Genomic DNA, 17,166 nt, shown 5'->3' with positions numbered 1-17,166 from the left:
GTTCCAAAAAGGGGCGTGTCACTTTGCAACCTGCGGCGCGCCCACGTTTTATTGAATAGACAATAAAGAAGGATTAAACAATCAGCCATCCGGAAAAACAGAAATATAAACAGACAGGAAAACCCGGATTCGGAAATATCAAATTTGAAAAAAAAACGTCGAAAAATCAATTTCCAATTTTTGCCAATATTTGTAGATCAAAAAACAAGATTTCAAAAAAATATTTTATTCAAATAAGTAGATCAAAAATCAGAAGAAAGTCTAAAAATCAATCATACTCGTACTGAAACCACTCGCTTTTCTCGATCTGCTCAATTGTGTAGCGCCTATTGAGATCCTCCATTAGAATCCAACTGATAAGGGCTGGAAAAATATCAATTGATAAAAAATAATCAGAATATCAAAAACCCACACATTGCCATTGGGTCCACTTCGGTCCACGGCCACTCATTGAACAGTTTTCCTCGCTTCCACGCTGAGTATCCTTTGTCACCGCTATAATTTGAAATTTTAAATTCAAAGGATTCTCAATGAAGCGTAGTTGAATTTTCGAAAAAAAAGAATGCAAACACGCTCCATTGAACCACCATGCTGTGATAGTAGTGGCACTTTGATCTTAATTATATCGGTTCCTTCGAAAGGTAAAAAAAACTGATAAATTATTTATCATGATATCACCAATATTTTATCAGTTGTCAGGTTTTTGATATCTCTCATAGGAACTGAGATAACTAAACACAAAGTTTAAGGGTTGGGTGGACTGCTTTTATTAGGTTGGCTTTTAGCTTTAAACTCAATTATCTCGGCTTCTAAAAAAAGCTAGCAAAAATCTGTCAACTGATAAAATATAGCCAACATTATGATAAAAATTTTATCAGTTGGCAAAATTTTTATATCTTTTATAGCAGCCGAGGTAATTAAGCTCAAATGCTTTATCAGAATCCTAAAAATATATGTGCGTTAGAGCTCAATTATCTCGGTTTCTACAAGAACTATCAACAATCTTTCAACTGATAAAGTTTTGCTGATATTATGATAAACATCAGTTGAAATTTTTCCAATATCTTTCACAAGAACTGGGTTAATTGAGCTAATAAAAATAACACTCACGGACAGGCTCTCTCCCATGGCTGACTATTGACCAGCATACATACTAGAACTAGTCCAGCAGCCCAGATATCTAAAGGTGGACCTCGAAATTGGTCTTCACTAAATATTTCAGGAGCATTGAAGCTTTTGGCGCCAGCACCAGTGGGGAAAAAGATCTCTTGATCACCATTGAGATACTTTTTGGCGCTTCCGAAATCACAGATTTTCAAAATCTCTGGAATTAACAAATTATGGCACTGCACAATTTTTGAAACTTATTACCTTCTTTAAAAATCAACAAATTATCGGGTTTAATATCCCTGTGAACAATTCCCTGACTATGGAGATACTTGATGCCTGCGATCAATTGTTGGAATAGCTTCTGAGCAACTTCAACATCCAATACGTCATCTTTTGGGATCAAATCCCATAGAACTCCTTTATTGGCGTATTCCATTACCATATAGTATTGATTTTCAAATTGGATCAACTCGAAAACTTTGATAATACTTGTATGATCTAATCCTTTGTGAATCTTAAACTCCTCTTTAATTTTATGACTCCGTTTTCCGATTTGTTGAATTTTTACAGCGAATTTTTCTTTTGGATTTGTAATCCTTTTCATGAGATCTACTACCCCAAATGCTCCTTTTCCCAGTTGTCGGATTTTTTTGTATGGTAGCCCTTGAATTTTGGATTCTTGTGAAGATTGTGCTTTTGACACTTTCTTAACTGGAGTTTTTGGAGGTTTTGGAGTAGGCGCCATTCTGGAAATAAATTATCGTGCACTTTGATCTCAATTATCTCGGTTCCTGTGAGAGATATCTAACATTTGCCAACTGATGAAAAGTTGGTGATGTTGTGATAAACAATTTATCAGTTGACAACATTTTGATATCTTATACAGGAACGAAGGTAATTATGATTTTAATTAGGATAAAAATTCAAATTTCTTGTTCCCTATGTTTTATAACATTAATTAGAACCCAAATAGTTACCCTTAAAAAACCTACGAACGTACCTGCTAGAACTAGATATCAGCAATAGATAGCTGTCTGTGTCTTCCACGTATTGGGGTCCGTTTGCCACGTAGGCAAACTGTGTACTTGTTTAATACAAAGACATGACATAGCAATTACCACAATAGGGACCAAGCTCTAGTATGCACCATCTGTCTTGTAGAGACTACCAAAAGAACTTTCCCTGGGGGACGATCCACGTCATCAACTCCTAAATGACATCTTCTGACTGCAGAATCTCAGGAAAAGTAGGATCCAATAGCTTTGAAAAACTCAAGAAGCTTCATCAGCTTCTATCAGAAGCTAATAGGTTCTACCAAACTATATCAGACGTTATCAAACTTCACCAGGATCTGTTAGACTCCATCAGGAGCTATTAGACTCCACATTAGTATCTATCAGGCTCTGTTAAACTCTTTCCAATTCCATTAGGGTTTATTAGACTCTATTAAGCTGTATCAAGGTCTAATAGACTATACTATATCAGGTCTATTAGACTCCATCAGTCTCCAGTATGGTCTATCAGATTCCACCGGGGTTTCTCAGACTCTATCAAAGTCTATCAGAGTTTATTGTACTACATATCAGAGTCTATTAAACTCCGCGAAGCTCTATCAGGCTTTACCACCGTCTATAAGCCGTCGTCAGAATCCATCCGGGTCTATTAGACTTCGACAGGTTCTATCAATCGACGAAATCAAGAAAATGTGCAGTTTCATCTCATAAATTCAAATTTAAAAAAGAGAAAGGGAATTAAAATCCCTTAATTGGGGAAGTGGGAAGGACCAGTCTCAAGTCATTGAGTTATAGAGAAATACACAAATTAATTATCCACACGGCGCAGCGGATCCAAAGGCCATGGATTCCATCACAATCATCCATGGCTTACCATTCGGCTTCAGCAGCTCCTTCTCATGATTTGGAGCCATTGCTCCATAGATGTTGATCTCCAAATCCTCGGAGATCTGAATACTGGCTCCAACAGGAAACTCGTCGCATCTAGAATATTTATTTTTAGAACATCTTACACTAAACAAAAGTCAATAACTCACCTTCTGCTCTCAATCGTGGCATTGCATACTGGTAGCACTTCTGCAGCTCTCTCCAGAATCGTAGCCACATCTTTGGATGGCATGGAGAACTTGGATCCTTCCATTCTTGGATTCTCCATCCAGCCGAATGCCAACTCTCCGAGCTGCTCAATTGGAATCTCGCCAACTGCCATATGCACAATTTTGTTGGGAAGTTTCTTAAGTGCCTCTGCCCAGTTGCCATCTGGATCATAATCAATTCGGATGTCGACTGCTCCGGATGCCTTGACGACTTGATTCTGGAATACTGGGTCGCCAGCTTCCTGTACCAGAATCGAAATCTTCTGGAGAGGAAAAGATCGTTCTGAGATGACAGGTCGGATGGCGTGAAGCACAGCGTTGCCATTTCTCCGAAGCTTGATCTCCTGAACCTTGAGTTTGACGTCTCCAGGGAATCTGAGCACACCGTCCTGGCAATCAATCTCCAAAAGCCGCACCGACACTTCTCCATTGCCTAGGACGTTGCCTAGATGTCTTCTGATAGCGTGTCGGATTCGATTTCCAGGTGGATAGGTGACAGTGCTCATCTGATAGTCATTGCTCAGCGTATACTGGATGTATGGGGTGCATTGAACTACTGGGAGTCTGCCACCTCGCATCGAAGCCGCTACTCTGATAAATTCGTTCATCTGACCTTCCAGGCTTCCAGAATTCGCGTTGAACTGGTCGATGAAGTTCTGAGCAAAGCGAATACCACCAACTTGAACATCCTGGAAGAGAAGGTCAGCATCATCGTCACGTTTACCAGTGGAGGTCAGGTCGTAAGGGACACCATAGTCATCATTGATTTCCTGGAGGTGTCTAGGGAGTTTTTGCTCTTCTGCCTCTTGAATCATGCTCCGGAAGGCGTGGGTGGAGCCGTTGATGGAAAAGCTAGAACGGGAGATCTTCAGATGGTCAATGTGGATTGGAAGGGATTTGTGGATTGGTCGAAGGGATAGGCAACGAGCAGCAATTATGTATCTGGAAAATAAGTTTTATGGAATGGGGCTTTTTGGAAAGCGTTAAACCTCTAATAGAAGAGCATCCACACCGTCAAATGTAGGTCAGTTTATCTCAATTCCTGTGGAAGATATCAAAAAGTGGTCAACTGACGAATAACTTCTGATATTATGATAAACAATTTATCAGTTGACAACATTTTGATATCTTTGACAGGTACCGAGATAAATTGGCTCAAAGTTGACTTCTTGTGTCTAGGACATACCTGGTGTTGGGCTCCAGAAACGAGAAAATGTCTTTCAAGATGTCCTCGTTGAGTTGAGTCATGGTTAGCTGAAAAGAATAGGAGTCTATAAAAAAAAGCTTCAATACGAATGAGACGGGTTGGAGAAAATTTTGAAAAACGCTACAAAAAATATATACGACAATATTGATTTGGCATAGGCGCTAGAATAGATTTGTAGCTTTAAATCCAAGAAGTGGATTCAAATTGGAGGAAGTTAGATGAAATTGGAAAAATAGAGAAGATCTGCAATTTCAGAATAATCGGAGCCGGGAGGACATGCCTGAAGATATCCGAATGAAAACTTAAAATAATGTTGGATTTCAGAATGATCTGAACCAGGAGAACTGTGTGAATGGGGGCTGTGTATGCCTCGAATGGTATTGTGATCGTTGAGATTTCCTATGTGCTTCTATTTGTTTGTGTTCCATCCTATAGGTGCTATGGGTCACATTCTTCCTGGAAGGAAGATTCCATTCTCTTCGTTCTTCCCAAGATCTAGGACCCCTGCCCAATTTCTGTCTGTGTGACCTATATTCGATCCAAATATTGGTCGGGATTAGAGGGCTCGAACTTGAACGAACTTGAACGATTAGCACCGATTTGGATAATTGCTCTTCTCTGCTAACCGTTTCGTATGTTCCAGGAATGATTAAAACATAGAGCTTCTATTTTGAAATTGAACATTTTCAAAAACCTCACCAGATGAGGCAAAGGAAAATTTAGAATAGATTTATAATATTGTGAATTTGTTAAGAAATGTATTTCATAGGAATTTCAAACTGTACGAATTGAGCAGATATGCAGAAAAAGACAAAGAATATCCAATCTGGCAAAATGTTGTTTTATTGGTGTCCATTAGTCAGAAGAAGGAGAAGAAAAGAGAATAGAGACCCAAGAGGACGAATCTAGCAACCAAAAGACACAAGAACTACAATTCTCAATAACAACATGACCAACTGGACCACAGACAACAATAATTCCAAAATTCAGAATCTTTGAGAGTTCCATAATAGTTTTCTGGCTTAAAATTTTTTTCAAAACTGATTTCCTTCAAAAACCATGATACATACCTACTAAGTTATCGGCAAAAACTATACGGACGTTTTTGACAGTGCCAGTAAAAAGTTTCGCAACATTTTACCTAGGAAATTTGTGAATAAACCCAAAAAAAAAATAAGAAAATCTTCTGAGCAAGAAGAAAAAAAACGAGGAGAAGAAGAAGAAAAAGGAACGGGTCGTCAAGTGCAAAAAGGCCATCTATTCTATCTCGTTGCTGTTCTCTCCCAAAAAGAGAAACAGACAACGAAAGATGGATACACACGCTTGCACACACGCACCCAACGCCCTCACATGATTCCAAATGAACGTTGCCTCTTCATGTTTATCAATTTTTTTTGTTGATGTCGAAACTATTTCACAATGTTGCTTATCAGCAAAATTCATTACATACAAAAAACCGCTCCCCTCGGAGAGTCAAGAATGTCATATTTGCTCGGTTAGAAGCCCATCCTGTATGTGATCTTCGAGCTCAATTATCTCGGTTTCTAAGAGAGATATCAAAAAGTGGTCAACTAATAAAATGTAGCTGATAATTTGATAAACATTTTATTAATTAATCACTTTTCGATATCTTTTATGGGAATCGAGATAAACTGGCTCAAATATAAATTGGCTTTTAGATTTTTGAATTTTAGGTATTTAAGATGAAAGTTTCGAACTTTTTTTTGGTTTTAAAATTTTGGCATTTCTTTTCGATATTAAATTTTATTTTCAACAAATGATTCTGTACATAAATCGGTCAGAATTTTAGGTAAAAAACAAAAAAAAAGAGAACTTGAGTAGAGAAGAATGGAAAACAATAAATGAACATATTAAAAAGTGGGTAATTTTGATAAAGAACATATGGAAATGGGTAGATTTTCAAATCGAAAAAAAAACAAGAATGAGCTATTGGGTCAAACAAAAAATCAACAGAAGGGTGTTTTGAAAAACCTAGGAAAGTCTAGAGAACCAGAGAAAGGATTTATGAGAAGGAGTAAGTCAACGGGAAGGTTTGAAATTACTAAAATTGGAAATTGGATCTAGAAAAGTCTAGGAAAGTCTATAGATCAAGACAAATGGATTCATGAGAGGGACTGAGAAATGGGAAAATTCAAAATTACCAAATTTGAAAATACCGGAAAAAAAATTGAAAAAAAAACCATGGAAGAAAGTTCTGGAAACCGGTGGGAACTAAAAAAGACTAGACCAAAGGAGATGCTATTTAAAAACCAGGAAGATTTGAAGGAATCCTTGGGACTTCTAAAAGCAAAACACCGAGAAATGGGAAAAGTTAAAAATAGGGAAGATGGAGGAACATTTTGGAACATTAGAAGGTGGAGAATCGGAAGTTTGAGAGTCTTAAAAGTTGCTTAAAATTTAAGAAAATACAAATGAAGACTAGAAATAGATACTTAAGGATTTAAATAAGATTTGAAGCTTAAAAACTTTCTGAAAGTGTAAAGGAACATCTAGATCTCAATTTGGTATTTTCAGATGGACTCGACAATTTTCAGACTGACTGGAAGCGGACAGGAAAAAGAAAATGAAGACGGGCGGATTCTGGAGACGACGATGGATTGAAGCAGGAAACGATAGAAGAAAAGAAGACGCTTCTGGATGTTGAGGACAATAGCACAGTATTCTGGATGAATCTGAAAATACTTCTTTTTAAAAATCTTGAAATTCAAAACAATTTACTCTACAAGTTCTCTTCCAACTTTTTGATAATAGCCACACTTGCGAACCTGGCCCTCTCGCGACATCCGAATTCCCAGTTGTTTTCGCGGCAATGCTCCCGGAACATCAGGCTATCCATGATCCATGCGTGGCTGGTGGTTGGGGTGTCGTCATCCTCCAGCTCACATCCTTGCACTAGCTCAATGAAGAAGTTGTCCTTCTGATGATGGTTCTTCATATGATAGTCCATGTCTTGGTCGAACTGCTTCTTATCCGTCCTTGGTCGCTCCTCCACCTCCTTCATTTTCTTGGTCCAAAGGGAGTCTATGAACAGCGGCAAGTCCTCGGTTTTCTTGATCTTCTTTTCTCCAAAATCTTCGTACTTCTTGATCCTCTTCTCTCGCACTCCTTTGTCCAAAATACCTCGATACCAACCGATCAGCCTATTGAGGTCCAAGTATGGCTGATCTTCTGGGTGGATATTGAAGATGAAGTCATCTCCTTTGACTGGAGGCTTCGCCCAGATATATCCATGAAGAATTCCTAGAGTCCTGGCAAAATCAAAGTAGGCCAATAGGATCTCCGGGTAGATCTGCTTCCGAAGGTCTGCCTCCAAGTACTTGACGGAATCTAAGTAGTCGATCACGAAGGTGGATTTATATTCCCTGACAAACATCATGAAGAACACTTGGTCCACTCCATCTTGTCTTTGGAAGACGGCAATGGTTCGAGTCTTATAACAAATCGCCTGTCCATATTTCTTCTCGAAGGCCTTGGAATAGTGTGATGGAGCGAGACTTTTCGTGGACTACTTTTTTGGCCTGCTTACCATCGATCGAACTGAGATTCTATTTCTTTCAGCGTCCTTGGAACCTAGCTTCGCTCTCAGAATCGAATTCAACTTCTCCTCCATCGCAGTAACCAATCTTGAGCCTCCTTTCTGAGCATCCAAAACCATCGGGGCATCTTTTTCCACGCATAACTTGCATTTGAACGAATTGGACCTCTCGAAGTGAAAGGAGCAACATAGGTGCCACAATTTTTGACATCCTGTGCATTTCAGAACATTTTCGAACTTCTCGTGTTGATTCGTCTTCTTCGGTTCACAGCGAAGCACTGCATGCAGTAGTCTCTTCCATTACTGCTTGGCTTGATCAACCCCATGAATTCATCATTCGGTGAGATTCTCGCCTCGTTTTGGCACTCGGATTCTTCTGCGCAGAGCTTGTTTGGGACGTTGTACCGAGCACGAAGTTCGCGGGAGCAGCATGTGACTTGTTCAACATCTTCAGCTCCATGAGCTGCTTCTTCATCGTCCAGTTCCATTTCTTCTTCCTCGATTTGAGCTGCCATCTGAAAATTTGGAAAATTATAAATCCTGTCAATGGTTATTTTGAAAGTCAGTGTATTCAAAAGAACTTGGAAACAAATTTTTAGAAAATATGAGATTTGTTGAGCTTATTCTCAGAAGCCTCAATGAACTTAGCATACCTTAAACTACAACATAACTAAGAGTGAGACTTTTTGCATATTTTGGTACAAAAACCAAGTTTCTAGCACAATTTTGAAGCGAGTTATGCCTAAATTTGTTTGGAGGACGTGGCCAACTGGAGGTGATAAACGGCGTGCGCGACAGTCCCATCCTGTTATCACCTAGAGCTCACCACAGAAAATATTTAGGAATAACTCTCTTCTATATTGTGCTAGAAGTTTGGTTTTTGCATTAAAATAATCAAAAGGATGTGGAAAATAAAATAGACATTTAAAAAATCGTTCCCAAAGAAGCCTACTTTGAGCTCGATTATCTCAGTTCCTATAAGAGATATCAAAAATGTGCCGACTCATAAAATATTGGTGATAATATGATAAATATTATATTAGTTGGCCGATATCTGTCACAGAAAATGAGATATATGGAATCAAATTTGACTACTTGTTTTCTGACGGGAAAAGTTACTTTGAGCTCAATTATCTCGGTTTCTATGAAAGGTAACAAAAATGTGTCAACTGATAAATTATTTATCATAATATGACTAACATTTTATTAATTGATCAATTTTTGATATCTTCTGTAAGAACCGAGATAATTAAGCTCGAACGTGAAAGTGCGGGGTTTTCCTTTTAGAGGCTTTAAGGGTATCACTTTACGCTCGATTATCTGGGTTCCTATAAGAGATATCAAAAATGTATAAGCTGATAAAATATTGGTGATATTATGACTATGTTTTATCAGTTAACAAATTTTCTATATCCTTTATAAGAACCGAGATAATGTAGCTCAAAGTTCAATTTTATCATAAGTTGAGACATAACTTGGTTCATTTTTGAGCTATCCTATTGGAATTGAATTTTTTGGGTCCTGGACCAGGAAGATTCTGGTTCTCCTTTTCCAATGGATCCTCGCGTGGGAGATTCCGCATCCCCATTTGGAGAGTAGCTGGTCCTGGACCGGGGAGATCCGGATCATCGTGGTCCATGGGATCAGCATTCTGACCTCCATCTTCCGGAATCGATGAGTCTGGAGCTTCTGGACCTGGAGTGGGAGGAGCGACCTGAAAATACATAATTTTACAAAAGCAACAACAAACTTGTCGTTTTTGGCTTTTGAAAAGAAACTTTTTTTCATTAAAAAACACTCACCTCATACCCAGGCTGGGAGTTAGGGTGCTTCTTTTTCTGATGAGTAAGGAAAACCGACTTCAGAAACTTTTCGTTACATTCTGAACACTGGATCCATCGGTTGGCATGCTTTTTCCGTTGATGGTCCCTTAGTTCTGAAAATGTTATCCGTATAGAATTTACTCTGAAATTAATTACTACTTACTGGTAGAATTGGGGAAGAGGCCCTTTGGGCAAAATGCGCAGGTGTAATACTTGTTGGTCTTGCCCATTGTTCACTTGAAGTTGACGGAGTCGGATGAACTGATCTGAAAATGATCGAGATGAGTTGAGTGGTAAGTAGAGGGGAAAGAGAAGGAGTAGAAGATCGGTTCAAAAAAAAAGAAAAGAAAAAATGGTAAAAAATCCTTTGGTCAACATTTCGGGATAAATGGGAAACTTTCGAGTCCTTGTGTGACCTGAAAATTATTTTTTTTATATTTCAGAAATTTCATAACATGTTGCCTTATTTTATTTTGGTCCTTTGAATATCGATGAGTTCGTTATGTTGGGCTCCTGGTAGAATAGATTCAAAATTGAGCAATTTCGAAGTTGTTGAAGTCTTCTGGATCCTGAGGTAGCCCATTGAGATTCCAATAATCTGAAATTCGAAAATAATTAAAAATGGAAGCCAAACTATTGAAAATTACCTGACTTGGATAATCCGAAGCATTGATGTCGCTTAATATGTAGGTATAAATGACTGGTACTAGACCAATTCTCCTAGAATCTAGTGAAAAGACAACATTCATAGTAGTCTAATTTATTTACAAACTTAAAGAAACATGAGATCAAACAAAACAAAAAAGATGCTATTGAAATTAAAGGGAAACCGGCAAACAACACAACGGAAAAAAAAACTTTGATGGGAAAATATAGACACAGGGGGGAACATAGAACAAAAATGAGGTGCTTGAAATTATAAACACTGAAACTAACAGAATCTAGGACATTATGACTGAGGAACAACAAAAAAAAATGAATTTGAGAAATCGAGATTTAACTATTCAAAGTTTGGAAGGTGAGCTACCGTAAACACCCCTATAGAAGCCCACCGTATAGGTGCCCTTTGAGCTCAATTCTCCTGAAAGATATCAAAATGTTGTCAACTGATAAAATGTTAATGATGTTATGACAAAGATTTTATTAACTGACAGATTTTTCTTATCTCTTATGAAAATTGAGATAATTAAGCTCAAAGTTCACTTACAGGTAGATAGAGCCGATAGACTGGTAGGACGAAGAACTTAAATTTGGAAGAGAGAGAAAAATGACATTTTTGAAGAGGAGGGCAAAATATTTGAGATTTACCTGTACAAAGTTTTGGTGAAGATCTAAATCAGTGGAACAACTGGTTTAAAAGCGAGAATCTAGTTTTGGAATAAAACTAATACCAAAAGAATCTGTATCACATTTCACATGTCTATGAACCAATTATTGTCTAGGAGCAATTATCCAGGGACAAATTCTAGCAGTTATCTAGGGATAAATTCTAGCAGCTATCTAGAGACGAATTCCAGATGACTAAGAGCCGATTAATGAGTTTAAGTAAGCTACAAAAAGAATAAAAGCGATAATAAAGAATAACAGTGAACTATGAGGAGGAAATCATTTGGAAAGAGAAAGTGAACCTAATAAACAATTAGAAGAGAGAGGTATATGATTCAGGAATGCACGCAAACAGGCAAACTATAAATCGATAGAGTAGAAGGGTCCCAGAACCGCAAGTATACAAAAAGATGGGGTGCAGACGGAAGAAGGGGTGCAGACGGAAGATGGATGGAAATGATCATGTAAAGATGAATACAGGACTACGAAAATACCAATTCCTACTGTAGATCTAGCTGGAAACTTTAGAAATCAGATAAGTGGAGCGAAATTGTTAAGAAACCAAGAATCGAAAGAAAAAAACGAAGAAAATTATCAGAAATGGCAGCCAAGGAGAGTAGGAGAATCTGGATGAGAGTAGGAGATCCTGGAGGAGAGTAGGAGAAGCTGGATAAGAGTAGGAGAACCTGGAGGAGAGTAGGAAAATCTGGATGAGAGTAGGAGAACCTGGAGGAGAGTAGGAGAATCTGGATAAGAGTAGGAGAACCTGGATGAGAGTGGGAGGATCTTAATGAGAATAGGAGAATCTAGACAATGTTCTATGAATCTAGGTACAAACTAATTGAAGCAAACTACACAAAAACAAACATGCAAACTGCAAAAAAAATCTCATACTTGTCTCTCTCGTTCTCGATCTTCTTGAACTTTCTCGATTTTGGTCTTCTCTGCAAGCTTGACGACTCGAAGCGACGAGTGCACTGCCCTTCTCCGATCCACAAACTCGGCGTTCTTCATGGCCAGATGCTTCCAAAATTCATCGACGTTCTCCAAAATCTTGTTCCGAAAGAGACGAGGGTCCAGCTGTCCGATCTTCCCCTTTGGCTTCTGTAGCTCACGAAGAAGTTGTCGTTGGCATGGATTGAGTACTGCTCTTTCATCGCTTTCTCAAAATTCTTCTCCTTCTCACTTGCCAGCATCGCCTTGCTCCATAGCTCTCCATCGAATAGCGGAAGATCCCTGGCCGGTTGGATTGTCCCTGGCATCGCCTTCTTGAAATCCTCGAACTTCTGGATAATCCATTCGGCTTTCCCTTGATCCATCATCTTTCTGTACCATCCTATCAAACTTCTCTCGTCGAGATATCCCTGGCTCTCCGGGTGTACATGAAAGATGTAGTCATCTCCTTTCAATGGTGGATCCGCCTGGAAGTGGCCATGAAGAATTCCAACGGATCGCATATAGTCAAAGTAGGAGAGAAGGAGCTGGTGGTAGACGAACGTGCGATTCACTCCTTGGAGGTAGTTCACGGAATCCAGGATTTGAATTACAAAGAAGCTTTTGGGATCTCCTCGAATTGGTCGGATATATTCTTGAGTCTGCATCGTAAAGAATATCATGTCACCGTCGTCTTGAAGCTGGAAGGCGTGGGTGGCTCGAGTTCTGTAGCTGATTTTCTCTCCATATTTCGCAACGAATTCGTTTCCAAGATGCTTCGGAACCAAGCTTCGAGTAAGAGCTTCTTTTTCGGTAGTGCAGCAGAGAATCTTGATCTTCTGAGCATCACGAACTTCTTCACAGATCCGTTGGTTGAGTTGCTGCTCTATAAAACTTGCTCCCTTCTCCATTGACATCATTTCAATCCTTGGTTTTTCGGTCTTCTTACACGAATCACACCATAAAAAACATCTCGGATTCCAAGATGAGTGGTACAGCATCGGTGCCAAGATCCTTGACATCCATTGCACTCCAGAATATCCTCTGATTTTAGGATTTTGTTCTGCATCGAGACAAATTGATTCACATCCACAATTCCATCTTTTTTGGCTTCTTGAAAACAATTGTTGCACCAATACTGTCTTTCCTCGCCTTCTGGTCCTTTGCGCTTCAAGCCAAAGTATCTTTCCTTCGGGCGAATCCTACAAACTTCCGATCCCTTACAGTACAAGTTGGACACGTTGTACGGAAGGTCCAATATCTCACAGCAGCACTTCAGGTCCTTCGGAGCCTTCTCTAGTCCTTTGCTATTAGCCTTCTCAAGAATCAACTTTCTGGCTTTTATCCATTCCTCGCAAGCAGCACGTACTCGTTCTTCCAGCTTTTTTCCGCTCAGGTTCGCAAAGTGGGCCCGTTTCAGATGCTTTCTGAGATCGGATGGATATCTGAAAGAAAATTTAATTATTTCGAAACATAACAGATAGTGAGATGGACTTACCCAATTTTTACTTCGCAATTTTGCTCTGGACACACCAGGTTCTTTTTTGCCACATGCTTCACCCAATCATCATCTTTCTCATAATCTTTCCAACAAAAACCATCTGAATCTTCGTCCTCCATGACCACTTTCATTTTCTGGGCTTTCTGCAAAATCATAAATTAGTATACATTACCTGTAAAACAATTTTAGTATACATATTCTATCATTTTTGTATACTTTCTAATATATAGTTATATGACATGCATATACAGTACCGGCCAATAAGGTATACAAAAACGTATTTTTCAGTTGATTTTCAGCCATTTTCAAGGGTCTGGAGCTCGCCTATCAAGATTCCGATCACTTTGAACATTTTGGAGGGTGTAAAACAGACCTAGATTGAAAACTTTGTATTCACAGAATTTTTTGAAATCCTTAGTTTTTCAGATATTTGCCATTTCTGAAAGACACCCTATTTGCCTGAAAACGACTAAAAATCGGCTGAAAATCGGCTGAAAATTATTTTAAGTGATTTCCAGTTTTCAGACAATTTTAAGTATGAAATTGTATTTTTAATCGTCTGACAATAATTCTTAAAATTGACTTTATTGAAAATCGAGTTATATATAATTTTCCGGCTATTTTCAATCGATTATCTGTCTAAAATTTTCCTAAAAATCATTTGAAAATAGTCTGAAATTATTTGAAATTGTCTATTTAGTGATTTTCCATCGATTTTCAGTCTGCAGTTTGCCTGAAAATCGTCTTAAAAGCGGCGAAAACTAGTTTGAAATCCTCTGAAAATTTTAAATTCTCATATCATTTTCAGACACTAACAAAGTCGGTAAGTAGCTGAAACACTGGGAATTTTCAAAAAAAATCTGTGAATGCAAAGTTTTCAATCCAGGTCTGTTTCACACATTCCAACGTTTTCACAGCGATACAGGGAAATTTGAAAGCCGAGCTCTAGACTATTGAATGTCGTTTTTGTATATCTTACTGACCGGTAATGTATATACCGTAAAACCTGTATTAGAAAGGCCCCTTCAATAGAAGGACCCCCCCCCCCCCCTAATAGAATAGCTCTCCGAGAGGGGCTTCGAAAAATAGAAGAGCCCTTTGTAATAGAAGGGCCCCCGTAATAGAAGGGCCCTCTGTGAAAAAGGACCCCCACCCCCCTTTAAAATTTGTTTTGAAATCAGAAAATTTTCGTACTTTTTTAGTGGACCATATTTCGGGAACTCCGCAGTTTAATAAAAATTTGTTGAAACTCTATTTTTCAATGAAAATCTTGCTAAATTTTGATGAAATTGACAGATTTTCATGATTTTTTTAACGAAAAATCGTCGATTTTTCCGATGGAAATTTTCGGGAAAAATGACTGGAAAAATAGAAGGGCCCCTCTATTTGAAGGGCCCCTGTAATAGAAGGTCCCTCCGAAGACGTTGGAAAAATAGAAGGGCCGGCCCTTCTAATACAGGTTTTACGGTATTCAGTTTTAGCATTCAATTTTAGTATAGAAAAGAAACCTCACCTTCTTCTTCGTTTTCATCTGCTGGCTAGAAGTCCCAGCTCTTCCAATATCGATCTCATCCTCTTCTGGTGAGTCGTTCTCGATGATCTTTCCTTTTGACGTCGTTGGTTGGTTCACCGAGACGTCGTCATCCTCATCGTCTTCCCAATCGTCGTCATTTGAATCTTCTTCGTCTCTCCTGACCATTTTTTTTGTCTTGGTTCTCTGCAAAAATTTAATGTAGGGTACCCGCGAAACGGTATCAGAAAACTTTTTTTAAACAAAAAACTTTGTAAAATAATTTTTATTTTCGAATCTAGGGATCTAGAATCTAGATCATGTAGACAGAAACTCACCTTCGCATCATTCTCCTTCCACTCATCTTCCGGCTCCAGATAATCTTCATCATCCTTGTCGTCTACCCAATCATAACAATCATCAGCATCCTCTTCCTCATACAGTGCGTTTCATAAGTATAGGTTCACCCTCGGTAGACAAGGTGGGAAATCTTGGAGGTTTGGGGTTGTTATAATATTAAAGTCCATGTAAAAATACATATCGCCCACAATTTTTAGACCGCTACTACAAAAAATAAATTTTTTATGTCAGAAAAAGTCTTTTTTTTGAAAAACGAGCGTTTCATAAGTATAGGTTCACCCCCGGAAAATTTAACATTAACAAAGTTTTATTCAATTCAATACTTTGTGGGCTTTCCACCAGTGGAAATAATAGAAAACAAGCGGTTTGGCATGGAATTTAACAACTTCTGGAGGTAAGGCTTCTTCAGGTTCTTCCATGCGTCCACGATGGCAGTTTGGAGCTCAGAAACGGTCTGGTATTGCTTTCCCTGACCATATACGACGCGCACGAGTTCAGCCCAAACATTCTCCATTGGGTTCAAATCCGGCGAACAAGCCGGCCAATCCATCACCTTGATTTTTTTGGACTTGAACCAGTCCAAAGTCGATCTGCTCGCATGAATCGAAGCATTGTCCTGTTGATATGTGAGCTGACGCCGATGAAAACGGCGAAGATATGGGATCAGTTTGGCAGTCATGACATCCTGATAGTCTGTCGAGTTCATTCTGAAGGAGACGAACGCCAAATCCACAGTACCGGCAGAAGAGAATGCTCCCCAGACCATAAGACGACCACCACCGAAGTTACGCTTGGAGAAATGGAGGGGATCCTTCTTCAGGTCGTGCCAGTAACTGTTGAAGCCGTCCGGCCCGTCCAGATTGAACTTTTTTTCATCGCTGAAGATGATCTGTAATAGAAAACAGCATAAGTGATGATTTCAAAAGCATTCCATACCTTATCCCAATCAGTTGCCATGTTGTTCCTTGCAAACTGAAGTCGGTTCGCCTTGTGAGCATCGGTGAGCATCGGCGCGGACATTAACTTGGCTCGGACAATGTTCTGATTGCTGTCCAGTGTTCTCCAGACCGTGGACTTGCACACATCCAGTTTCAGCTCATTCTTTATGTCGTTACAGCTCTTCATCGAATTGGATGCCAGTCTGATGATGCTTCTCGTGTCTCGATCCGTCAATTTTTTTGGAGCTCCGCTCTTCTTGTTGGTCTCGTAGTGGTCCGGATTGTTAACAAACGTGTTAATACAATTGAAAGACCGTCCTAGCCTAGCTGCGATGCGCCGATTCGACCATCCAGCCGTTTTGAACGCGTCGATCTGTGAGCTATTAAAACTTCCTGGCACATTTTTGAGCTATCAGAACGTACTGACTTATTTCGTCTGACTTATTTTTAAGCTATTAGAGTTTTCTGGCTCATTTCGCGAGCTAATAGAACGTCCTGACCTATTTTTTGAGCTAGTAGAATCTCCCGGCCAATTTTTTGAGCTATTGGAACTTTCTGACCCGTATTTCGAGTTATTATACTTTTCTAGTTCATGCTTTGAGTTTATAGACAACTTTTGACCTACTCTTGAGCTTAGAAAATTTGTTGACTCATTTTTTGGGTTATTAGAATCTCCGGGCCCATTGTTTGAGCTATTAGAACGTCCTGATCTATTTGTTGAGTTATTATATTCTTCTGACCCATATTTTGAGCTATTATGACTTTCTGACTCATTTTTCGAGTTATTAGACT

The 17,166-nt window shown here is 38.9% G+C and overlaps 3 protein-coding genes across 3 annotated transcripts; all 3 read right to left on the bottom strand.

The window, feature by feature from the left end:
• Positions 1–268: 268 nt before the first annotated feature.
• CBG07148 lies at positions 269–4,468 on the bottom strand (the record flags this gene model as incomplete). Its single annotated transcript, XM_002632214.1, has 7 exons — positions 269–363; positions 413–495; positions 1,111–1,324; positions 1,372–1,856; positions 2,946–3,107; positions 3,161–4,162; positions 4,407–4,468. The coding sequence occupies 7 exons, from the start codon at positions 4,466–4,468 to the stop codon at positions 269–271; spliced, it is 2,103 nt and encodes a 700-aa protein (XP_002632260.1).
• Positions 4,469–6,978: 2,510 nt separating this feature from the next.
• On the bottom strand, positions 6,979–10,036 carry CBG07149 (the record flags this gene model as incomplete). The annotated part of the gene is made up of 8 exons (XM_002632215.1): positions 6,979–7,120; positions 7,214–7,917; positions 7,975–8,151; positions 8,253–8,498; positions 9,103–9,152; positions 9,511–9,697; positions 9,786–9,919; positions 9,970–10,036. 8 exons carry the CDS (start codon positions 10,034–10,036, stop codon positions 6,979–6,981), a joined length of 1,707 nt encoding a protein of 568 aa, XP_002632261.1.
• Positions 10,037–10,333: 297 nt separating this feature from the next.
• Positions 10,334–15,265, bottom strand: CBG07150 (the record flags this gene model as incomplete). Its single annotated transcript, XM_002632216.1, is given in 7 exon segments — positions 10,334–10,404; positions 10,454–10,526; positions 12,027–12,236; positions 12,248–13,009; positions 13,015–13,510; positions 13,564–13,709; positions 15,080–15,265. Coding segments are annotated over 7 exon segments (1,944 nt in total).
• Between the last annotated feature and the right edge of the window lie 1,901 nt (positions 15,266–17,166).

This window comes from Caenorhabditis briggsae (assembly GCF_000004555.2).
Source record: "Caenorhabditis briggsae complete genome, chrII, whole genome shotgun sequence".
In the NCBI taxonomy this organism is placed as follows: domain Eukaryota; kingdom Metazoa; phylum Nematoda; class Chromadorea; order Rhabditida; family Rhabditidae; genus Caenorhabditis; species Caenorhabditis briggsae.
The sequence above is the reverse complement of the archived record's forward strand: the minus strand, read 5'-3'. Positions and strand labels throughout refer to the sequence as shown.